The sequence below is a fragment of the Pinus tabuliformis genome, chromosome 8 (assembly GCF_031772625.1).
Source record: "Pinus tabuliformis cultivar Carrire ecotype Pingquan chromosome 8, CPIR1, whole genome shotgun sequence".
Taxonomy (NCBI): Eukaryota; Viridiplantae; Streptophyta; class Pinopsida; order Pinales; family Pinaceae; genus Pinus; species Pinus tabuliformis.
The window spans coordinates 1,170,190,084-1,170,216,102 of NC_142294.1; the positions used below are offsets into that span (position 1 = coordinate 1,170,190,084).

The 26,019-nt window shown below is 38.5% G+C and overlaps 1 protein-coding gene across 1 annotated transcript in view; it reads right to left on the bottom strand.

Moving 5' to 3' along the window:
- Positions 1-574: 574 nt before the first annotated feature.
- Positions 575-26,019, bottom strand: part of LOC149239517 (chloroplast stem-loop binding protein of 41 kDa a, chloroplastic-like) — a 94,920-nt gene continuing 69,475 nt past the window's right edge. Inside the window, exon 4 of the mRNA XM_089369883.1 lies at positions 575-736. Within this exon, the coding sequence (XP_089226009.1) occupies positions 575-736 (162 nt within the window). The remainder of the gene's footprint in view (positions 737-26,019) is intronic.

Sequence of the window (26,019 nt, forward strand, 5' to 3'; positions counted from 1 at the left end):
AAAGGTGTTCAGATCTCCTTGATATATTAATATACATAATCGATTGTATAATAAACTTTAAAATGTGTCTTGATGTCTTAAACACAAGATGTAAGTTATGACAGATATTTTTTGGCTGTCCTGGTATGCAATAACGAGGACAGGGATTTTGTCCTAAAATCATCTATGTATCTATGGATATGCATTTATTTGTATTTAAATAACGAGGATAGGGGATTTGTCCTAAAATCATCTATGTATCTATGGATATGCATTTATTTGTTATTTATCATCTATGTATCTATGGATATGCATTTATTTGTATTTAAATAATGTTACATGTTTTTTACCAAATGTATATTGTTATTTCCACTATGTACATAGATGTATATCAATGTGATGTTATGATGTCAATGTCAATCTATTTGAAATTAGATCACACTAGAGTTATTTCTAACATATGACATTAGAGTTAACATGTGGTGTTAGAGCATGTTAAATACTAAGAAGAAGCTGATTTGTCTAACGAAAAGAAACTTCATCCATTATTATTCTCATCTATCATTATCCGATAATTGAAATAAAACTCAAAAAGCTAGAGTGTTGTAGACTTACGATCAAAAAACCATTCTTCACAATCTTTATTATTACCAGAACCAATCATGTACTGTGGTCGAAATATGGACCAACTGTTGAAAGACAAACTCTTAATGTAATCTTCCACAGCTACATGACTAGCATCTGCGTTCACAGCATCCTGTCAAGAAAAAACAGGTGTTCTCTTACAATAATGCATTATAAGGACTATTCATCTGTAGTTATCATATGCATTTCCCTAGCTTAAGTCAGTTGTGTTTCTAAATATCCATAAGTGAACCTTTCATCTATGTGAAACACACTCCAGCAGAAGAACATTACAGTGGTACTAGCTGAGAGATAAAATATAACCTAAAGTATAAGTATTTCTTTCAATTAAAATTTGGAATTTAAACAAGATACAACAGGAGAGTGGATTTAATTGACCTTTCTGCTATGCTGAAAAATGCAAAAACTACTTATACAGATAGTGAAAAGCAAACTGCTTTTATGTTGCTAGCCAGGTCTGCATTTATTTATAATTATCTTCTTTGCGAGAAAGCTCTCAAAATAAGAAAACTATATCTTGTAATTGCAGGTTGGGTAAGCAGAACAGTATCCTACGAATCTAGCTTTAGCAATGAGGTCACCATGCATTTAATTTAACCTACTTCTTAAAGTAATTCCCTTATCCATACACTTTTACAGTATCTACAGCTCATGGTAGGTAGTAGCAGTGTTTTGTGCATAAAAGAATAAGGGAGTCCATCCACAGTACCAATTATTGAAACATGCCTTTTGGTCTGTTTTCAGCTGGCTCCTTATTTGAGGAAGATCCTACAACCCTTACAGAAACTTGAGGTGGTACCAAATAAACCTTTGAACCTCACTGGGCGAGTAAGATTACAATACCACCAAATATAAGGTTCCACAAAATAAGGGAGGTAACTTAAACACCATAATGGCAAAGGGGACCAAATTGACAGGAAAAACAGGAGAATTTCATTCACATTGTGGTATGCGTTATCAAAAAACTTTCCACCTTAGTGCAAGGCCTTCACAAGGTGCTTAGACTAGTGGAACATCAGGAGTGTTGCCATTTCACCTAGAGAACAAATTTCCTCATTGTAGTGAAAAATGAATCCAACACAAAGGAGGCTTCCCTAGTAGGGCTTTAGGACTCCTAACAGGAAACAGTCAAGTCTAAAGTCTCCTAAGTATCTACCCAATTCACCACAAATGAAAAATAAATGAAGCAAGTCAAGAATAAGGTGGTCACACAAAACAAATTCTATATTTGGTTCAATATGTCTTTAGGGATGTATAGAGGGTTTATCAAGTGAATATCTAATGGAATTATCCCCAAACTGAGAAAATCTGAAAAATACCAATAGCTGTTGTAAAACTTGAATAAAAGCTATGAGATTACAACAGCAATACACTTAAGCTCTTGAAACAAGTTATAAACAAATAGAATTTAGGGTTAAAACAATCAATAAAACTAGGGTTTATCTAACTAGTTAATTCTAAAAATTAAAGAGCATATAACAGCTTAAGATACCAAGATGTCTAGCCCTAATAAGAATGTAACAAAAATCGACAAGAAAATTTATAATAAGAATATTTTAGGGTCAAATACATGCACAATTACCAAGATGTCTAGGGTTTTTTTATGGTTGAGAATTTATGTAAGCTGTTATAAAACCATAGGTTTACCATGAAACAAAAAAAAATGAGGAATTTTGAGTTTTAGATTGATTGGATGGAAGAAAATTACTTCCTACTATTTTCTTTTGAGCATATTGGTGAACTAAGGACTTAATAGAGTGTAAATCAACCAGAGGTGATATCTAGAGTTGTCCACTACAAACCCTAGAAGATCCACCTAGTACATTATAAACTTCAAGATAATTCAAGGGAAGATACTCCATTAGTAATCTTCCAAGGGTTTTAAAGAAGGGATTTGTCCAAGAACAATATGAAGAGAATGCACCACCACCACTAGAGAAGTACAATTACACTTATAATCATCCATAAACAAAATCCAACAAGATTAAGTGAGACCATTTACTCAAGAAATCATTTTCACCACAAAACCGTAGTCATGACAATCCATAAAAGTTGTAAAGCAATCCACAAGACATCTCCTCAAGAAGTCACTCTAGTTATCCATCCATAGCAAATATAGAAGAAAAGAAGTAAAGTAGACAAGTAGTTATTCTCCACAAGTTCTAGCAATGATTTACAAATGAGAAGTGCTTCTCTTATTTATATGAGAGATCTAGCACCCTTCTCATTAAAATAATAATATTTTTCTAACAAAAACCCTAAGAAAATATAAAAATGTCTTTATCTCTTTACAATCCCTAGAGATAAGGTCATAATACATAAAATATCCATGATACAAGAGTGGATGAGTCAAAAGAGCCCCAACAATACTCCCCAAAAGAATTAAAAATGCTCTAATGCCAAGTCATCCTCCATAAATGCATAATAAAGGTCACATGCGTGGCATGTGTGATCTCCAAGAGTGGACGACTCACTCAAAAGTGGTGTGTAAGGACTCCAAAGTGAAATGTTCCCTCCAAAGGGTGCAACATTTCATCCCTCAAGTGACATATAATCTTCAAAAGGTGTAATATTCCATTTAAAAAGTGCCACATCCTCTCTACAAGGGTGATCTGTCATCAATAAGCCCAATGTGCTTTGGAAGAAGTGGAACAATCTCTCAAAAAAGACACGACAACCTCCTCCAAATGACCGAGTCATAGCCACAGAAAACATATCATCCAAAGAGGGGAGTCAAGTGACTCAATGTAATCATCAATCCAAAAGCATGTACACAAGTCCAAGGAAAAATAAAAACTGAGTAATGTCAAATGTAAAAGCCATTAGGTAGATCACATGATCATAGTTGCATACAAATATTCTAGCTAAATTATAGTTGCATGAGATTATAAAGGACAGGAATACCTTGCAGCTTACAGACGCTTGCAGACAATAAGAATCGGAATACCCGGTATACTTTGTCTTCGACCAATGCTCTTCAAAACTCAATGATTAAAATGAGAGCTTGAACTCTTATTTATACAAATTATAGCCAGTAGCCAGTAGCTAATAACCAAAAGATGTCGGTCTAAAGTAGATGGCATTGGTCAGACGCAATCTGAAAGTGGTAACTCAATAGAGTATCAAACTGACCTTATAGATGCTCAAAGGTACAATAGTGGATCATCTGTCTACACAGTGGATACTTTTTGGACAAGCCCACTAGAACCTTTTACAAAGCAGATGCTTTTACAGAAAAGCCTGCACGAACCAAAGTGGAATATTTGTACAAAAGAAAAAATAAAAAACAGATGCTTTACGAAAAAGCCTGCAAGAACCAAAGTAGAATATTTGTACAAAAGGAAAAACACAAAGCAGATGGTTTACGGGATTTGGTAGTACCAAAGAATCCTAATTATCACCACGCTTGCGGGGAATGTACAAAAGAAATGGAGGTCCATCATGCTTCCACTAAGGTACTGGGACATAATAGAGATGTTCAGGAGATGGTGTACGATGCAAAGCGGCATGAGGAGGCAGGGAGTAAAAATTGTGGTAAAATGAAGACCCAAACATTTGTGGTACTTCATCATTATGAGAATAACTGATACCACCATAAAAGTAGGATTTAAGCTTGTATACAGGTTTTTCAGAAGGATTCCAAGAAAGAAATCTAAGCTCAATGGCTATGCAACTCAAGTCAAAACAAAACCATGAATGACTTTGAGCAGCAGTCATAAATTCTTCTCTGAGATAATCAATAAATTCAATAGGAGGCACATGTTCAAAGTCTTCTTCTCTTGGACAGTAATTATACATCAGTATCTTGAAACATGGAGACCAGTGTGCATTATATACAACATCACATTCAAAAATAATTTTTATCGTTGGCTGAGCTGACAAACATAAGGATATGAGCAAAATATGCATAACTCAACCATGGATCTTCAATGGTAATATATACAACTTTCATTCTGGTAACACCCTAAATCACACCTTGATAAACTGTTTATGGCTGTATAAAATGGGAGATATGTATAGATGGTGTGTCTGATCTATTAGCCAGATATGTAACTACCTTCTCATAACAACTATCAGGAAGTCCTTTAATCATATATACAAGTCTATCAAACTGTAATTCTTCAAAACAATATTTACAAACTGTCAAGAGACTGAAATCCTGATTGGAACTGCTTGCACTGTTACCTGAATAGAAACAACCATTGTAGCTGCAACCAAAACCTTTGATTTCAGAAGTTGCTTCCCTTGTAAGCAAGTCAGCAAGATAATTTTCTTTGCCTTTTTTGTATTCAATTTCAAAATCAAAACCATTAAGCCACAAACTCCATCTGAATACTCTGTTATTGCCTTGTTCTAACAGTTTATTGTTTCTTAACATACCAGTCATATGTTTAAGATCTGTTCTAACAATGAAATGAACAGGCTTTAAAAACAACCAGTACTTTTTTATGTTGTTTTTTACTGCTAGAATCTCCTTGTGAGAAGATGGATACTTTACTTCAATGTCAGTTAAACAACCAGAGGCATAAGAACATACTTCTTCTCTGGTAGTATGCTTCTGCAAGAGTACACCAGCCCAAACTTCATGTGAAGCATCAATTTCTAAAATAAATTGCAATCCATCCTTAGGAAGAGTTAGATTGGGCAAATGCATTACCTTTGTTTAAGCCTTTAAACAACTTTTGTCATTTTATCTGTCCACTCTTCACCTCTGAGTCTTTTCTGCAATATGTGAGCATCTTTGGCTTGGTTTTCATAGAACTGTCTGACATAATTTAGGCTTCCAAGAAATCTCTGCAACTGTTTATCACGAATTTCATCAAGAAATTCTTGTAATTTCTTAAGAACATGATCTTGGAGTTCTACCTTCAAAAATTATCAGACCAAGAAATTCTATTTTGTTTGAGCAAAAACAATCTTAGTTTTACTCATAACTAAAGCCATGATCAAATATTTTTTTATGTACAATCTCTAACTGCTTTTTATGTTGGTATAGATCATATGAACAAACCAACAAATCATCTATGTAGATAATTACAAAATCTAAATCACCAAAAATATCTTCCATTCTTTTTTAAAATTCAGCAGGTGCATTCTTCAACCCAAAAGGCATAACACACCACTGGAACTTTCCATGAGGCACAAAAAAACTTGTCTTGTATCTGTCTTTAGGTACAATTCCATTCTGCCAAAAACCACTCTTCAAATCTAATTTAGTAAAAATATTATTATGTTTGATCTTCTTGAATAATGCATCCTTGTTAGTGGATACTTAATTTTCAGAAGAGCAGAATTCAAGTCTTTGTAATTTATAACCATTCTCGGCTTACCTCTTTTTTGTTCAGAATGTTTGTTTACATAGAATTCAAGCCCAAGGGCTACAACTTAGTTCAATAATTTCCTTTCAAGCAATTCTGCTATCTCTTTTTTACAGTATTCCAGTTCTGTGGGTGACATTTGAATCGCAGACCTTTTTTGTGCTATACCAGAGAATCCTTCTTTATATGGAAGGTCAACAAAATATTTTTGATGAGACCAAAAAGCATCTGGAGTATCAGCTGTACATTCATTCTGCAATTTACTTCTAATATCTTTCAAATATTCACAGCCATGATGTTCTGCATTCTTAATAATTTTCTTGATCTTAGCTAACATATGTACAGAAAGATCAATTATATCAACTTCTGGATCAAGAATTCTAGATACATAATGAGACTTACTTGGTATCTTCACTTTCTTCCCTTGAAAACTTAGAATAATATTATCTGCATTCACTATCATAGGAAGATGCCTGCAGACAAAATCTTGACCAAGCAATATGTCAGATCCAGTATCAAAATTATAAAGATTAACTGAAGTAGAATGTCCATTAATAATTATAGGAAAATCTGGAGCAAACGCATTAATAGTCATTGGTGTCTTGTTAACTGCACGAAACTGCAACTTTGTCAGCTGCCAATAGTATTCAGGAATAGCATGAAATTTAGCACATGAATTCATAGCACCAGTGTCTATCTGAGCATCCAAAGAATATTGTTTATATCCTTTGCATTTAATATCCACAGAAATAACAACTTTGTCTTCAAATCCTTTTATTTCTGTGTCATATGGGACACACTGTAATGCTATCTTTTCCTTTTCCTCACTTTCTCCTTTTTCTTCAAGTAGATTAGCAAAATCATTTAAGAATTCTTCATCATTTCTTAATTTCTGTAATTCATCTTTCTTTATTGATAAATTATGTTGATATTCTCTTATACTGCTAACAATTTCTTTCAACAAATTATTTTTGTCATGAATAGAATCTTCAAGTTCAAAAACTTCTTTTTTCAACTTTTCTATTCTTTCATTCTCATCTTCCTCTTCAGAAAATTCAGACAAATCAAAAGGTTGAGTCCATAACCTCTTGCCTTTATTATCAGTCTTCTTTCCTTTCTGCCAGAACTTTCTTTCTGCAGGAGAGATTGTAGATCTTCTGTATCTGGCAAATCCTTTTGAAGATGTAGCAAGAGCTTTTGTATCTGGGGGATAATAATTATCTAAATTCACCACGCTGGGCTGGATGAGTGAATAATATTGATCTTGAAGATCAGAAAGTTGTTTCTGCAAATAATTTCTTTTGGAAAATTCTCTTGGAGTACAATGAGCGAGTTTGCCTTGTAAATCGTCAATCTTAGCTTTCAGACTCTCAGGTTGGACAAAAGAAAACATCTTAATAGAATATAAGAAACATTGATGATCTACAGAGGAACTGGTATCAGAAGAAGTATTATGTAAAGCATCAATTACAGGAAGATCATCATCATAACTTTCTGTTATTGAAATATATTCACCATTGGGTTCAGAGACTGGTTCCCATTCTTCTGGATCATGAAAAGTAGCGAAAATATCAAACAATTTTCACTGCATCTTAGATTTCTTAGAACGACACTTGTTAGCCCAATGCCCTTTCTTGCCACAAATGAAACAAGAGCTTTGACCAGGAGCAAAATATTTTTGTTTATGAAAATATATTTTCTTTTTCTGAAATATTTGTTTGATGGGATATATTTGTGCATATTTACTCCTTTTGCAGTTGTCATAGGAACAATTTCTTCCACAACAACTAGAATATTTCTTGGATTTACTTGAAATCCTTTTCTGGTTTCCACAGCCAAAATGATATGTACTACTATAGCTATCACAAAGTTTTGGATTGAATCCAAGATGTTTCTTCACAGATTTTTGAATTTTTCTATGTAAGCATGCTTCTTGCAAAGTATATTCAATATGAGTATGCAAACCTGCTAATGAAAAACTTTCAATATCTACATTCTCCTCAGCAAGTTTACTTCTGACTAAATCAGGAATACGACCAGGCATTGCAGATAAATATTTTCTAAGATAAGCGGGATTTGGGGATCATGTGGTTTGTACAATAGATCTTGCATAGTGCAATAAAATTCTTCAAGCATATTTATATCACACAGTCTTTGACTCATAAATAAATCTGAATAATGCTGACTATTTGCTTTGACTTCACCATAAAACTCATGAAGAACTGCTCTGGTTAATTCTGCTAGTGGTTTATCATGATCCAGAATCTTCATTTTATCAGATTCTTTTAGCCTAGACCACCAGATCTGTAAATTTCCTTGAAAAAACCAAGTAATTCTTAAAGCCAAATCAGATCATTTGGTGTTATTTATAGCTTCCATGCATTCCAAAAATTAACTGCATTCAGTATTTCATCTCTAGATTTGCAATCTAGATTAGTGATAGGACAATGTCTGAATGAAAATTGGAAAAACTAGGACCATCTCGAATATGATCATATCTAGCACGGCACCAAGTATCCCATGCCGACTGTTAGTGAGGTTTACTATCTTCACTTTCTCTAGGCCCTTTAGAAGTGGAAGATTCTGCTTTAATCTCCATAGGAGAAAGTTTCTTCATGACAATATCTGTTAAAATTGACAACTAGGGCCAAACTCCATGTGCGTCATCTTATTAATGGCAGCTGATATTTTTCTTGGATCCCTCTCATCAAGAGGTGTAGGATTGATCTAAAGATCATCCGATTCCGATAAGTATTCATGGAGATATGAATTTATTTGTGTTATGGGACAATTCGTCAAGGTCGGCCAGCAACCAAATAAATCCACTTGTGCTCAACGTTTTAGTATAAATAAAAGAGGACTTCAAGTCATTTAGACACTCATCCTCTTGGTGATCTCTTCCTCTCCACTTGTCTTTGGATTTTGGTGGGAGGAGAGACCTAAAGAGGATACGCTGCCCTAGAGGATGCCCTATCCTATACGCTGTCAGGAAGGAGACCTCTACACTGCTCTAATGAAGATCAAGCGGATGGAGTTCTCCGTAGTTGAGAGGAAGTGTTAAAATTGGCAACTAGGGCCAAACTCCATGTGGGTCATCTTATTAATGGCAGCTGATATTTTTCTTGGATCCCTCTCATCGAGAGGTGTAGTATTGATCTAAAGATCATCCGATTCCTATAAGTATTCATGGAGATATGAATTTATTTGTGTTATGGGACAATTCGTCAAGGTCGGCCAGCAACCAAATAAACCCCACTTGTGCTCAACATTTTAGTATAAATAAAGGAGGACTTCAAGTCATTTAGACACTCATCCTCTTGGTGATCTCTTCCTCTCCACTTGTCTTTGGGTTTTGGTGGGAGGACAGACCTAAAGAGGATGCCCTATCCTATACGCTGTCATGAAGGAGACCTCTACGCTGCCCTAATGAAGATCAAGCTTTAGCCATGGAGAGATCTATACGCTGGACATCTAGACGCAGTCAAGGATGATCCTTATACACTGTATAAAGGAGGCCTTAATAAGCCCTAGCCGCAGTCACAAAAGAGGCATAGCCGTAGTTGGAAGGAGCCCTACCACAGGTCCTATTACGCAGCAAAAGGTCTAAATACAGCACTGTATCCGCAGTTGAAGGAGGCTTCTATACGCTGCACAAAGGAGGACTAAACGCTATCAAAAGAGACCTAATCTATCCGTTGTTGAGGAGCCCTAATCCACAATCCTGAAGGAGACTTATACGCAGTCAAGGGAGGACCTATATGCTGCCTGAAGAAGCTCCTCCTAAACGCTGTCAAGGAAAGGTCTTAGACACAATTTAGGATGATGCCCTAGCCATTGTTATGTGCAGCCCTTATTCCGCAGCAAGAAGACCTTATACGCAGCTCTAAGAGACCTGTTACAGTCATCTAAGCAGCTGTCATAATGCCACATTGCTGTAGGTGACAGCGTGGCCTATTTAAGGACTGTTTGGGCAAGTTAATGTTATTCTTGAGGGGCAGTAGAATCTGCAATAAGGAGGAACTAGAGGTTGTTGTTTTAGGGCTGTTTGGATCCCTAAGCTACAACCAAGAAGTTCCCTAACCAGTCATCATGACAGCATCAAAGACTGTGTCATAGAAGTGTGGTGACAGTGCAGTGATGAGGCTGTTCATGAGGACAGTTTATAAGGTTGTCATTACAATGAAGAAAATTGTCCTTGTGTATATTCAGATTGAGTCAATCTTGTTGGACTCAATAATCATAGGCTTAACTTGCTGCTGGGCTAGGCCGTAGGCCATAGCCAGCAGCACAGTTTGATCTAAGGATCGCTCAAGTGGTAGAGCCTCACCTTGAAGACCTGCATTGTTGACTGTATGAAGGAAGAGCACTGAATGTTGATGACCTATCTCATAAAGCAGTGACAGCTAGTGCAGCAGCATGATGTGTGCAGCATGATGATTAAGAGCAGCAAGTTGTGTACAGCGTGATGAGGTACAGCTCAGCAGTGGAGCAACATGGTGCAGCTCAGGAACATGGTATGATGTTGTAGCATGGTGCGGCATGGTGAGGTGCAGCACATGGACAAGATGAAGCACAATGATAGGTGAAGCAATCACCTTGGAGAATCAGTTGAAGCAACATGTCTTCAACTGATCTCATGTAGAGATGATCGATTCTCTTATCTAGAAAGTCGAAGTGTTGACCTCTGTTGTAAATGTTCTATCTCTCTCTCTCTCTCTCTCTCTCTCTCTCTGTTGAACTATTGAAGAACATATAAGAAGAATTGATCAAGGGTTTCCCCACATTGGGTTTGTCCCTGGCTAGTGCCACATCTTGTGTCCTCTTGTCTTGGCATGTCTTCTGCGATTTATGTTTATGTTCTATCTGCAGTTTACTTTAATGCTGATGTGATTGCTAATCTGGAAAAGATATTGAGCTAACTATAAGAATTGAAATAAATTGTTCTAAGCATAGAACATACCTAAACTTAACAATATCAAACTTGTCTTTGGCCAAAGCAATTGCATTTTGATATTCAAATAGTCTGCTATTCATTCCTTTCAAAGTAATTTGAGAAGAAGTATCTCCAAAATCTAATCTAAACAAATGACTGTTTATCTCATCCCATCAATGGGTCCAGACAATTCAGATTCTTCTTTCTTCACACTTGACTTTAGATCTTGAAGAACTTATAGAATAACTGAAATTTTACTAATATAATCTGAATGCATACTATTCATCTGATCAGTCAATTTATTGATATGAGAATGAGCCTTTAATACTTCTTGATGAAGATTATCAAGATTCTGAGCCACACAAGTCAACTAATAATTGTTAAAATTCTGCAGTCTCACCATGCTTTCAACACGAGGTTCATCAAGTTTTCTGTACTGAAGAAAATCTAAATCAACCACGACTGAACCATCTCTAAATTTTGGAACAATATTGCCAGGAGGCAATCTTCTGTCTGGAAGAACAGATTTATCTGTAGATGACTCAGTAGATTCCCGAGGTAACGTGTATCTGATTTGTTTTATATATCGAGAACTGACTAACTGAAGGCATTCAGCACAATGAATATGTTGGCCCAAATTTTCTAGAACAGGAGTACCTAATCTTTGATAGCTCACAATGGGTACTTGATTGGATGTACGAGAAGAGGCTCTATTGGTTGCATTACAATATTTGCAATCAGATGATGGAGCTAGTCTATGACTTTTTCCCATCAAACAGAGATTTTAGAAAAATAAAAGATATTTTCATAAACAAAAATCTTCTGCTCCTAGTCACAGCACTTGTTTCATTTGTGGCAAGAAAAGGCATTGGGCTAACAAGTGTCCTTCTAAAAAATCTAAGATGCAGTCAAAATTGTTTGCTATTTTCACTACTTTTCATGATCCAGAAGAATAGGAACCAGTCTCCGAACCTGATGGTGAATATATTTCAATACAGAAAGTTATGATGATGATTTTCCTGTAATTGATGCTTTACATAATACTTCTTTTGATACTAGTTCCTCAGTAGATGATCAAAATTTCTTATCTTCTATTAAGATGTTTTCTTTTGTCCAGTCAGAGAGTCTGAAAGCTAAGATTGACGATTTACAAGCCAAACTCGCTCATTATACTCCAAGAGAATTTTCCAAAAGAAATTATTTGCAGAAACAACTTTCTGATCTTCAAGATTAATATTATTCACTCACGCAGCCCAACGTGCTGAGTTTAGATAATTATTATCCTGCAAATTCATAAGCTCCAACTACGTCTTCAAAAGGATTTGCCAGATACAGAAGATCTACAATCTCTCCTGCAGAAAGAAAGTTCCAGCAGCGAGGAAAGAAGATTGGTAATAAAGGTAAGAAGTAATGGACTCAACCTTCTGATTTGTCTGAATTTTCTGAAGAGGAAGATAAGAATGAAAGAATAGAAAAGTTGAAAAAAGAAGTTTCTGAACTTGAAGATTTTATTCATGACAAAAAGAATTTGTTGAAAGAAATTGTTAGCAGTATAAGAGACAATCAGCATAATTTATCAATAAAGAAAGATGAATTGCAGAAATTAAGAAATGATGAGGAATTCTTAAATGATTTTGCTGATCTACTTGAAGAAAAAGGAGAAAATGAACAAAAAGAAAAGATAGCATTACAGTGTATCCCATATGACGCAGAAATGTTTTTGTGGATATTAATTGCAAAGGATATGAACAATATTCTTTGGATGCTCAGATAGACACTGGTGCTATGAATTCATGTGCTAATTTCATGATATTCCCGAATACTATTGGCAGCGGACAAAGTTGCAGTTTCGTGCAGTTAACAAGACACCAATGACTATTAATGCATTTGCTCCATATTTTCCTATAATTATTAATGGTCATTCTACTTCAGCTAATCTTCATAATTTTGATACTGGATCTGACATATTGCTTGGTCAATTTTTGTCCACAGACATCTTCCTATGACAGTGAATGCAGATAATATTATTCTAAATTTTCAAGGGAAGAACGTGAAGATACCAAGTAAGTCTCATTATGTATCTAGAATTCTTGATCCAGAGGTTGATATAGTTGATCTTTCTGTACATATGTTAGCTAAGATCAAGAAAATTATTAAGAATGCAGAAAATCATGGCTGTGAATATTTGAAAAATATTAGAAGTAAATTGGAGAATGAATGTACAACTGATACTCCAAATGTTTTTTGGTCTCGTCAAAAATATATTGTCGACCTTCCATATAAAGAAGGATTCTCTAGTATAGCACAGAAAAGCTCTGCCATTCAAATATCACCCACAGAACTGGAATATTGTGAAAAAGAGATAGCAGAATTGCTTGAAAGGAAGTTGATTGAACCAAGCCATAGCCCTTGGGCTTGCCTTGAATTCTATGTAAACAAACATTCTGAACATAAAAGAGGTAAGCCGAGAATGGTTATAAATTACAAAGCCTTGAATTCTGCTCTTATGCCAATTAGGTATCCACTACCTAACAAGGATGCATTATTCAAGAAGATCAAACATAATAATATTTTTATTAAATTAAATTTGAAGAGCAGTTTTTGGTAGATTGGAATTGTGCCTAAAGCAGATACAAGACAAGTTTTGTTGTGCCTCATGGACAGTTCCAGTGGCGTGTTATGCCTTTTGAGTTGAAGAATGCACCTAATGAATTTCAAAAAAAGTATGGAAGATATTTTTGGTGATTTAGATTTTGTAATTATCTACATAGATGATTTGTTGGCTTGTTCATATGATCTACACCAACACAAAAAGCAGTTAGAGATTATACATAAAAAAATATTTGATCATGGCTTTAGTTCTAAGTAAAACTAAGATTGTTTTTGCTCAAACAAAATAGAATTTCTTGGTCTGATAATTTTTTAAGGAAAGGTAGAACTCCAAGATCATGTTCTTAAGAAATTACAAGGATTTCTGGATGAAATTCTTGATAAAAAACAGTTGCAGAAATTTGAAACTTGGAAGCCTAAATTATGTCAGACAGTTCTATGAAAACCAAGCCAAAGATGCTCGCATATTGCGGAAAAGACTCGGAGGTGAAGAGTCGACAGATAAAATGACAAAAGTTTTTCAAATGATTAAACAGAAGGTAATGCCTTTGCCCAATCTAACTCTTCCTCAGGATGGATTGCAATTTATTTTAGAAATTGATGCTTCACATGAAGTTTGGGCTGGTGTACTCTTGTAGAAGCATACTACCAGAGAAGAAGTATGTTGTTATGCCTCTGGTTGTTTCACTGACATTGAAGTAAAGTATCTATCTTCTCACAAGGAGATTCTAGCAGTCAAAAACAACATCAAAAAGTACCAGGTGTTTTTAAAGCTGTTCATTTCATTGTTAGAACAGATCTTAAACATATGACTGGTATGTTAAGAAACAATAAACTGTTAGAACAAGGCAATAACAGAGTATTGAGATGGAGTTTGTGGCTTGATTGTTTTGATTTTGAAACTGAATACAAGGCAAAGAAAATTATCTTGCTGACTTGCTTACAAGGGAAGCAACTTCTGAAATCAAAGGTTTTGGTTGCAGCTACAACAGTTGTTTCTATTCAGGTAACATTGCAAGCAGTTCCAATCAGGATTCCAGTGTCTTGCCAGTTTGTAAATATTGTTTTGAAGGATTACAGTTTGACAGACTTGTATATATGATTAAAGGACTTCCTGATAGTTGTTATGAGAAGGTAGTTACATATCTGGCTAATAGATCAGACACACCATCCATACATATCTCCCATTTTGTACAGTCAGAAACAGTTTATGAAGGTGTGATTCAGGGTGCTGCAAGAATGGAAGCTGTATATATTAGCATTGAAGATCCATGGTTGAGTTATGCAGATTTTGCTCATATCCTTCTGTTTGTCAGATCTCAGCCAAAGGTAAAAATTCTTTTTGAATGTGATGTTGTATATAATGTATACTGGTCTCCATGGTTCAAGATACTGATGTATAATTACTGTCCAAGAGAAGAAGACTTTGAACATGTGCCTCCTATTGAATTTATTGATTATCTCAGAGAAGAATTTCGGACTGCTGCTCAAACTCATTCATGGTTTTGTTTTGACTTGAGTTGCATGGTTGTTGAGCTCAAATTTCTTTCTTGGAAACCTCCTGAAAAACCAGTATATAAGCTTAAGTCCTACTTTTATGGCGATATCTGTTATCCTCCTGATGATGAAGTACCACAATTGTTTGGGTCTCCATTTTACTACAGTTTTTACTCCCTGCCTCCTCATGCCGCTTTGCATCGTACATCTCCTGAACATCTCTATTATGTCCCAGTACCTTAGTGGAAGCATGATGGACCTCCATTTTTTTTGTACATGCCCGCCAAGCGTGGTGATAATTAGGATTCTTTTGTACCACCAAATCCCGTAAATCATCTGCTTTGTATTTTTCCTTTTGCAGAAATATTCTACTTTGGTTCTCGCAGGCTTTCCGTAAAGCATCTGCATTGTAATTTTTTTTTTGTAAAATATTTCACTTTGGTTCTCGCAGGCTTTTCCATAAAAGCATCTGCTTTGTAAAAGGTTCTAGTGGGCTTATCCGAAAAGTATCCATTGTGTAGACAGATGCTCCATTATTGTACCTCTGAGGATCTATAAGGTCAATTTGATACTCTATTGAGTATCCACTTTCAGATTGTGTTTGATGAATGCCATCTACTTTAGACCGACATCTTTCGGTTATTAGCTACTGGCTATAATTTGTATAAATAAGACTTCAAGCTCTCATTTTGATCATCGAGTTTTGAAGAGCATTGGTCGAAGTCGAAGTATACGAGTACTCCAATTCTTATTGTCTGCAAGCGTTTGTAAGATGCAAGGTATTTCGTTGCTTTATAATCTCATGCAGCTATAGTTTAGCTAGAATATTTGTATGCATCCATGATCATGTTGTAATTTGGTACCGGCGCAAATAATCATGTTGTAATTTGAAATTTAGTTTAGTTGATTTCTTGGAAAACCCAACTGGGAAAACCCCTTCTTTGTTGTAGTATTTTATTGATAGACTTGAGCAATGGAATCTCTTACAAGGCAATCTGAGAACAAACTCATTCTCCGTTGTACTAGCTTAAAACACCTTACAAAAACACGTGATCTAGCTTAAAACACCTTACAAAAACACGTGATCCCTGCTCCTCCTTCCTACCTCTGCCTGGCCCTATTTCCTTGCACATAGGCCTCCTATTTCCTACCGCAAAGGGCCTCCTATTTCCTAGGACGCAACTCCTATTTCTTAGCGCAAAATTGCTCCTATTTCTTACTGCAATTCTGCCACAGGAAAGTCTCCTCAATACGCACTCCACAATCAAAGAGCTCTCACACAAACCCGTGTACACCACAATGAATAATACATGTGCCTTCGTCCTTCCTTTATAGATTTCGATCCATGCTAAATCAGGAAGTCCAAATTTAGAACTCGTGGTTGACAAGTTAACTGAGTTCGAACTGATTCTCTCTCCAATCATAACTTGGAGTTACAACTCATGCTTCCTTCAATCAAGGACTGAAGCTCCACTCGTCCTATCTGAACTCTAACTGCCATTCGATCCTGTAGTCAAACTAAAGAAGGGTCCATGTGACTGATCCTCCAACACTACGCATGAACTTGTGAACTTTTGAACTTTATCCCGCAAACTGGAAGATAAGCTCACCATCTCCATGAACTCGCTCCATGGTAAAGGAAAGACAACTCGTGGTCTTTTTGGCTAAGGCACGAGCCAGAGAAGACCTTCACTCGCTACCATTTTCAACACTCCCTCTTAGCGAGGAAGTGTCATGTCCCTTCCTAAATTAATTTGGAACAAGACTAATTATTGCATTTTGGGGCCAATTTTGGAGATAGTGGGGCCCATTCGATTTTATTAGGAGATTAGACTTAGGAGAAGTTATTTTGTTGTGGTTAAGTTCTACGTGGGGGCCACCCACACTAGGGAATACGCACTCCCTAGTTCAAATTGCTTGGAGGGGAAAAGTCGATGGTTAAGTGAGGGCCCACGATGGAGGGAAAAATTGGAGGGAAAAGTGCTCCACAAAATCTATATAAGGAAGGCAACTCTCCTCATTTCATCATCTTTGGCATATCGAATTTCTCTTTGGTTGCTCGAGCTACTTAGCCGAGTCACTTGTTGTTTAACAAGAGTTCTTCAAGTGAAGAGCTCACCCTTTCTTCAGGGGACTTCGAGTGCCACCCTAGAGAGGTTTATCTTCATTCTTCCGTAGGAGGTTTTCATTGTGGTTTCCAGCAGTTGCATCCATCTCTAGGTGGTGCGTATTTCTGGAGGACATAGTGGAGGTAGGCCGAATTTGTTTGTGGCATCTTGTGGAGGAGTTTCGATCAAGAAAATTTCCGAAGAGAAGGCATAAGAGTTTTGCTGCCATTTTGGAGAGTTTTGGAGTTAGAAGAGAGTGCTCCCATTCAGTGTGACTTTCTCACTTCCTGGGCCAATGCAGAGGCAACATTTTGTGCTCACGTGGGAGGTGGAGACTCAGCCATTGAGGTTGATCCTTGTCGGGAGAGATAAGGAAAGAATTAGTGGAAGTGATTGCTACTTTTCCAGAGTGTTTGAGGAGGATTTTTCTAGTGTATTGGAAGACAGTGTGCTTCAGCAGTTTTGGAGGGCATAGGGCCTTTGGGGGTCAATTTTGGAAGGACAAAATCCGGCCAAACCATATCTGGGTTTTTCTGGGTTTTGTGAAAGGAGTTTGTGGTTAAAATTTCAGAATTTTTGGGTGATATTCGGGTATGAAATCATGATTCTGATAATAGGGCGAATTGCAAGTAGCTGGGGAATTTGTGCCATTTTATGGGTTCAACTTTGGCTTGGAGATAGGCCAAACCCTTTCTGGGTTTTTCTAGGTTTTTGAAAAGGATACCGGATATAAAGTTTCAGCATTTTCTAAGCACCGGAGACGGGGTTTCTTGCAGTTCCTTTCCAACCAGCAGTGCAGTTTCTGGGGACAGCGTAGAGCATTAGAGGAGCAGTCATTTCCAACTTCGAGATTATTGTTTTATCACCTGGGTCCTATCAAGCTTGCCCTTGAGGCAAGCCCAGGTGCATTTCTACATATTATTGTACTTACTCCATTTCATTAATAAAATGGCTCAATTGGTTCTCACTTCTGGAGTTTTAATGAGCATTTGCTGATTGTTTTAATTTCCTGTGTCACAAATCGATTTTGTTTTGCATATCACTGTTTATTTAAGTTTGGAACATTACAGTGGTATCAGAGCATGATCTTGGCCCAACTGTGGGTAACTAGTAAGATCATGGGAGATTTGGGCATGTATGCACAGTGACAAGTTACACCATACACCACCCATGGCTCAAGGGAGATTCAGTATGCAAAATCGCTAGGGTGGAATCCGTTGGAATGATGAGAGGTTGGCTCAGTTGAGGAAGGTGTCAGACCATATCCATCCTTGTCCTTACAGCAAAGGCACTAGAGGTACACAAGCTATGGGAGTACAGCCACCTAGACCATGTGGGGAAAGCCGACAAAATCTGGGCACTAGATCTCCTGAAAAGCAGCAGGCGGGATAGGGACAGTTAGAGGGTGAGACCAGGGGGCGCTTTTGCTGGTGGAGACCTGGCTTTAGATATCAGGAGCCTGAGGAGGAGGTTGAGCATGATGTTGAGAGCCCACATGATGGTAAGGAACACATCAATTTACCCGATGTGGCACAACAGTCACCATTATTCGAGACCTCTTTGAGAGAATAGAGCCTACACACATAGATCCATCTGTTGAGGAGGAGCCACCCATGGATGAGATGTCGATAGTTGTTGAGGTATCCAGAGCTATGACTAAGTCTACAAGTGATAGATACCCATGGTAGTTTCATCAGTTCTAGGTCGGCCTTCTAGCATTGAGAGAGAAGGTCACCACAGTACGAGAGGCCATTCTACAGCAAAACGAGGAGCTGGAGGGCATGAGAGTGGTTTGTGCCGAGTCAACGACCAAACTGACTCACGTTGGGGAACAGTTGGATTCCCTAATGGTACCACTAGAGTGCACTTTAGAGCATCGGAGCAGCCCTTTTCAGACATACATAGATGGGGCTTCTAGCATCAGTAGTTTTCCTCAGTACCTTGGAGGGTGAGAGGCAAAGCCACTTCGACATATTTTATATGTTGACCAGGCCAATGAGATGAGGTGACATGAGAGGTGCAAGGTGCAGCATTCTCTGAATGGAGAGCTTGTCCTACGTATGAGAGTTCATATATTCAATCCCTCTCTTGGGGTTGGATGGCGGGAGATTCTGAGTTGGTACCCGAAGCAATGGGCAATGGAGATGATAGTGGACCGACATGAAGCTTAGCAGGAGATTTCATGCACTGGGGATACCGGAAGCCCAGACTGGTATTGGGATCCAGGTGGGACTACCTATCATTCCCCAGATATACCGATTGACTGTGACCGTGGTGGTGTGGTTGGCCTAGCGGTTGAACAGACACATTCACTAGGGGAGTTTTGGCCAGTACTAGTGGCCAACCAGTTTGTGGGCAAACTCCTTGGGTTGTCTTGGTATGACAATTGTGCATGGGATCACACAAAGATTGTCACACTCTGGCGAGAGTTTGTTAGAGGAGGTGGCACCGATAGGCCACCTGATGGTGCCTTGTATGGAGTTGGGGATTCTTCACATTTGTATTAGGCATGGAGGACATGGATGAGTAGAGCAGTGGTGGCATTGTTACTGGTACCTAGGGAGATTCACTTCTTGGGTCCCTCAGGGAGGATGTGGAGGGGAGATTCCCTCATCGGAGAGCATAGTAATGCAATGGTTGAGGTGATGATACAGGTCGAGTGCAAGACGATGCATATGGACACAGCTTTAGGCCATCACATCTAGGGATGGGTAGGAGCATCTAGTGTGGAGCAGTGGTCTGTAGATGGGCATGGAGAGGCATGGGGGTGTGTTGTAGTATGTTGGATTGCATTGTGGAGAGGGAGTGCCTCACATCGCATTGAGTACGTGGGGGGAGTGACAGGTGCAGTGACACAAGTGGGACACAGGACAGTACAGGATGGTATAGACATAGCCGAGGGTAACCAGTGGTGTACCGGGACAGGTTGCGATGTACAATGGCATGTCAAAGGAGTATGACTATATTAGGTGGTATGCAGTGGCAGATGATGCAGCATAGCAGGCACTTGTAGCGTTGCTTCCTAGGAGACTTATGGACACGGGCACTACGTGCACCATTGGATGCAACTCACCTAGGATTGATGAGGACACTGTTGAGCATCTGGGGACACCATGTTTAGGGGAGAGGGCTTCGAGGGGGTTATCAACAGATTCGAGACAAAGAGGGGGTCGTCCGTAGGATTACGCTTGAGCATTCCAGCGGAATATTGATCATACCCATCCTCCTCCGGTGCTATTTACAGTTGCAGAGTGTTTATTTGTTGCCCCTTGAAACTCTCCATTCGAGCAACGGGGCTTGGGAGGCTCACCCTAGGCAGTTGGATGAGACACCACATGTCATGGGCCGAGAGGAGAATCTCCAGTTGAGACACTTGGTAGGTGCACGAGTTGACGAATACAGGCTTAGGGATGGCATGGTTGATTGTCGAGGTAGCATATGTTCCACCCCTAGGCTCACACTTGGGGAGGTGACCGAGAGGGAGTTACATGGTGCTTTTTCAGTTGGACAGCTCAAGGCGTTAGGTGAGCATGAAGTGCGGAGAATGGTAGTCCTAGTTAGCAAGATGATGCTTAGGCTTCCAGTAGTACCCGGGCACATCATTAGGAGCTGGGATAGCAGATCTCGTTGTGTGATTTGACACGCACAAAGAAGCTAGATATACGCGGCAGAGGTTCTTGATGCTCGGTGTCTACCTATTAGATACCTATAGGAGATAGAGACAGGGCATAGAGGAGTCCCAACAGCTAGCAGCATAACACAGTAGCAGGCAGAGAGGATTTGGGGTTGTGGACCTCTAGTATGGTTATGGGATCCAGGGATCTAGTGGATTAATGGGATACTCCACTCCTCAGTGAGCCTGGTCAAAATAACAGGCAAACTGATTCATTCACAAGAAGACACATGGGGAGTCATCAAAGTCCTCACCATAGGGCAAGGCAGATTGTCGCTCAGGATTGGGGCCAACCATGGGGCGATAGGCGCTGGCACTATTGAGGCACTTTAGTAGGTTGGGCATAACCTCGATCATTGCGTAGATTGTGGTCGAGAGTTATGTGAAAGGAGGTTATGGTACGAGTGTGCTAGACAATTAGTTGTGACCAGAGCGTCACGGGGTCAACAGGATAGTTTCTTGCTACGCTAGGCAGGGGACCCTAGCATCACAGTACTTAGCAATTCAACTACCAATAGAGGTGAGTTGGTCTCTACAGGAGAGGGTCATCCAAATTTTCCATCGGGTTTCCGTGATTCGCTGATGGCGTGGGAGACTTCATCATCATGGCAGGATGGCCAACGAGAGGATTTCAGGAGGAGCTCATGCAAGAGAGGCTTCATTCGCATGGGGATTGAGTTGCATCTTCAGGGACCCACAATCAGAGTGCATGGGGTGGACTTTTCAGTAGGGCGACTTCATGACGATTTGGACGGAGTTTTACATCGTTAGGATGCCTACTTACTGGCAATAAAAAAAGGGGTTCTAACGCCCCTATCTGGCAGGATAGTGAGCGGAGCAAGGGGTGCTCCACGTTGATCAGGTTGGCTTGGGATCCTGGTATCGAGGGACTCCTTCATTATAGGATATTACAGTGATCAGGGATGATCCAATGGCATATTTGGGACCCTGGTGAAGTTTGCAACTTTGCAGTGACAATGGGGATCCACCGTTAGAGAGGGCACTCGTTCAGGAATTGCTTGAGGACAAACAATTTTTGGTGCATTGAAGGAGCTTGCTTGATGAGGATGCTACTTGGGAGGGCAAGCACATACTTGAGCATCCAGCACTAAAGTTGCTCTAGGACAAGCAACATTTGGGAGGGGAGGATTGTCATGTCCCTTCCTAAATTAATTTGGAACAAGACTAATTATTGCATTTTGGGGCCAATTTTGGAGATAGTGGGGCCCATTCAATTTTATTAGCATATTAGACTTAGGAGAAGTTATTTTTTTGTGGTTAAGTTCTACGTGGGGGCCACCCACACTAGGGAATACACACTCCCTAGTTCAAATTGCTTGGAGGGGAAAAGTCGATGGTTAAGTGAGGGCCCACGATGGAGGGAAAACTGCTCCACAAAATCTATATAAGGAAAGCAACTCTCCTCGTTTCATCATCTTTGGCATATCGAATTTCTCTTTGGTTGCTCGAGTTGCTTAGCCAAGTCACCTGTTGTTTAGCAAGAGTTCTTCAAGTGAAGAGCTCACCCTTTATTTGGGGGACTTCGAGTGCCACCCTAGAGAGGTTTATCTTCATTCTTCCATAGGATGATTTCATTGTGGTTTCTAGCAATTGCATCCATCTCCAAGCAGTGCATATTGCTGGAGGACGCAGTGGAGGGAGGTCGAGTTTGTTTGTGGCATCTTGTGGAGGATTTTTGTTCGGAAGAATTTCCGAAGAGGAGGCATAGGAGTTTTGCTGCCATTTTAGAGATTTTTTGTAACGACCCATCTATAAATATAAAAAACGCAAGAATAATAGCATGCATATGGTACATACATATGATAATTACATGTGCATGTGTCGCATACACCGCACTAGTGTTATATACTAAATTAACTAAGTGCTAAATACCATGACACTTCTTTAAATAGAGGTTCTACTCATTCATCAATATTGCTTAATGTATGGGTAAATCTTAAAAGAGGACTATATAAATTATATATTCCAGATTATTGATAAAAATTATATTAATAAATTAATAAAACAATTTTTTTATTTATATATAAGAAATTAATTAAAAGGGGCTCTAAGTATAAAGTTATGATGTTATATAAAAAAATATATAATAAAACAATGTGATATATTAAATCATAATGTTTATATTGTTTAATGTGATATATTAAATCATAATGTTTATAATGTTTAAATGTGATATATTAAATCATAATGTGATATATACGATATAGTGTTTATATTAAAAGAATATTTTAATAAAATATAATATGATTTCAAAAACATAAAACATATACATTCACGACCTTAAAAGAGATAAGGGAGGAATGCGTAAGGGAGGAGCATGTCATCAGCAAGCTGTGCGGTGGGCTGCAGAAGGAAGAGCGGCCACCGCCAAACAACAGGATAAAACCACGGGATAGTGATTTGGGAAAGGGGAGGAAAATCGAAAGGAAGAATATCTGAAGGAGGAGTAACATCATGTACGGGAATCATCCACAGGGAGAGCTTGAGTTGTTCTGAGGTTCTGGGCACGGGGGAACAGTCGGCTTCTGCTAAGAAGCTTACTGGATTGAGCACAGTGTTTTACAACCCGCCCGTTTCGAATCCGAATCGGCCGTTTCGAACCGAGCCAGCACCAAAATCTTTGACCCGGCCAGCAACCCGGCTCGGTTGACCGAGTCACATATGACTCGGCCGAGTCATCCAATGACTCGGCCGAGTCATATGTAACTCGGTCAACCCGGCCGGTCCGTTATGACTCGGCCGAGTCAATGAACCTACGGCTGGGCAGCGTAAAAGATGAAAAAAATTCACTTTTTATGTGATTTTTGAAAAAGTTAAATGCAGTTAATGGATTCTAAAGGGTAATGCAGTTTGAAGTGGTTTGATTTGAGGTATCTTTGAAGTATAAGACAGTGCCCTTGGCTTTAAGATTGGTCTTGTACATTTGTTCCCTGCATATTGGTAACTATCTTGCATAAGGGTAGACAAATTTTCTTTGACAGCAATCTAATACACAGTCCCTCGTTGCAGAATTTTCAATACATATCAGATCTGAATATCAATAAAATTGAGCCCTAGGAGCAGTGCAGAGAGTGGATCTTATGAATCTATGATAGTTTGCTCTTTTCTCATCATTCTTGTCACGGATTAAGCTACAGTAGTCTAATACTTGGTGACAGTGAGTTGTTTGAGGCATTTGGAGAACCTTTGAATATTGCATAAGTTCTCTCTGGCCTGGATAGCTTTGTTTTAGTTGCATCTCATTGGTCACTTGTTTCTAACTGTTAAATCATAAGTGGAAAGCTTCCCAAATAAGTGCATAACTAAAGCATTTGCTCTCTTTGTCTCAACTGTCATTATTTCATTAAACAGTTCTGAAGTGCTTCATTGGTTAATATTGATTGGTTGGGCATTTCCCACACTGAAGTACCTTGGCAGTTTGCATAATAAAGGTTCAATCTATTGTGTCATCTCATTGTACTAACATTTTCCTTACAGCAGTTACCCATCTTATGACTTGGCATTTTACTTACAAGTGTTTCTAATTTATAACTTGGGCATTGTTATTGAAGGCACTGGTATCTTAACTGTTAAATGAAAATCTTGAAGTGTCTAATCTAATCAAGATCTCTAATACATTGCTCATTAATCACACTTGCGAACTAATTATAATCAAGTTCATAAGATAGCTAAGTGTATCTCCTAGAACTTGTTGGTCCCCAACAAGTCTCCTAGTTCATGAGCCTACTTTGATCATAATACATATGTTGTCTTCCATCTATATTATAATGCTGTGTGTTTGGAAACATGAATGAAAATCTTTAAAATTATGTTTAAAATATTTAAAATTATGTTTTTTTATAAAAAAAATAAATATTTAATGTATTTTTTACAACGACCGAGTCATTGAAATCGAGCCGGCCGAGTCATTACCGAGTCGGAGTCGGAGTCGGAGTCGATCCTCGGCCGAATCGGAGTCGGAGTCGGAGTTGTAAAACACTGATTGAGCAGCCAGGTTCTGCTCAGTTTGGCTGGATGGATTTGGTCTGTTGGTAACTGTAGCAGCGCAGCTAGAGGCATCTTCAACCGCAGGGCACAGGTAGGTACCCTAGCAGTTCTGTTAGCTGATTTTGTAAGATTTTCAGGAAATTGTATACAGGTTCATGATATAAATCCCTTTACTGTGTTTTCATATGTTTACGGTCTTTACATTTTTGGAGCTGGAGAAGAGTGCTCCCATTTAGTGTGACTTTCGCACTTCCTGGGCCAGCGCAATGGTAACATTTTGTGCTCACATGGGAGGTGGAGACTCAGCAATTGAGGTTGATCCTTGTTGGGAGAGATAAGGAAATAATTAGTGGAGGTGATTGCTACTTTTACAGAGTGTTTGAGGAGGATTTTGCTGGTGTATTGGCAGACAGTGTGCTTCAGCAGTTTTGGAGGGCATAGGGCCTTTGGGGGTCGATTTTGGAAGTTCAAAATTTGGCCAAACCATTTCTGGGTTTTTCTGGGTTTTGTGAGAGGAGTTTGTGGTTAAAATTTCAGAATTTTTCGAGTGATATTCAGGTATGAAATCCTCATTCTTATAACAGGGCGAATTGTTAGTAGCTAGGGAATTTGCACCATTTTATGGGTTCGACTTTGGCTTGGAGATAAGCCAAACCCTTTTTGGGTTTTTCTGGGTTTTTGACAATGATACATGATATAAAGTTTCAGCATTTTTTGCACACCAGACACGGGGTTTCTAGCATTTCCTTTCCAACCAACAGTGCAGTTTCTAGGGACAGCGTAGAGCATTAGAGGAGCAGTCATTTCCAACTTCGAGATTATTATTTTATCACTTGGGTCCTGTCAATCTTTCCCTTGAGGCAAGCCTAGGTGCATTTCTACATATTATTGTACTTACTCCATTTCATTAATAAAATGGCTTAGTTGGTTCTCACTTATGGAGTTTTAATGAGCATTCGCTGATTGTTTTAATTTCCTGTGTCACAAATTGATTTTGTTTTGCATATCACTGTTTATTTAAGTTTGGAACATTACAAGAAGGGATTTTGTACAACTCCTAACCTGTCTCTAAAATAGATGAAACTGCATCTTGTCAATGCCTTGGTCAAGATATTTGTTGTTTGCTCCTCTGTTGGAATGTATGGTGGCTTCACTATCCCTTTCTGCACACAATCTCTAAGATGATGATACCTGATCTCGATATTCTTGGAGCGATCATGAAACACTACATTCTCACAGAGCTTAATG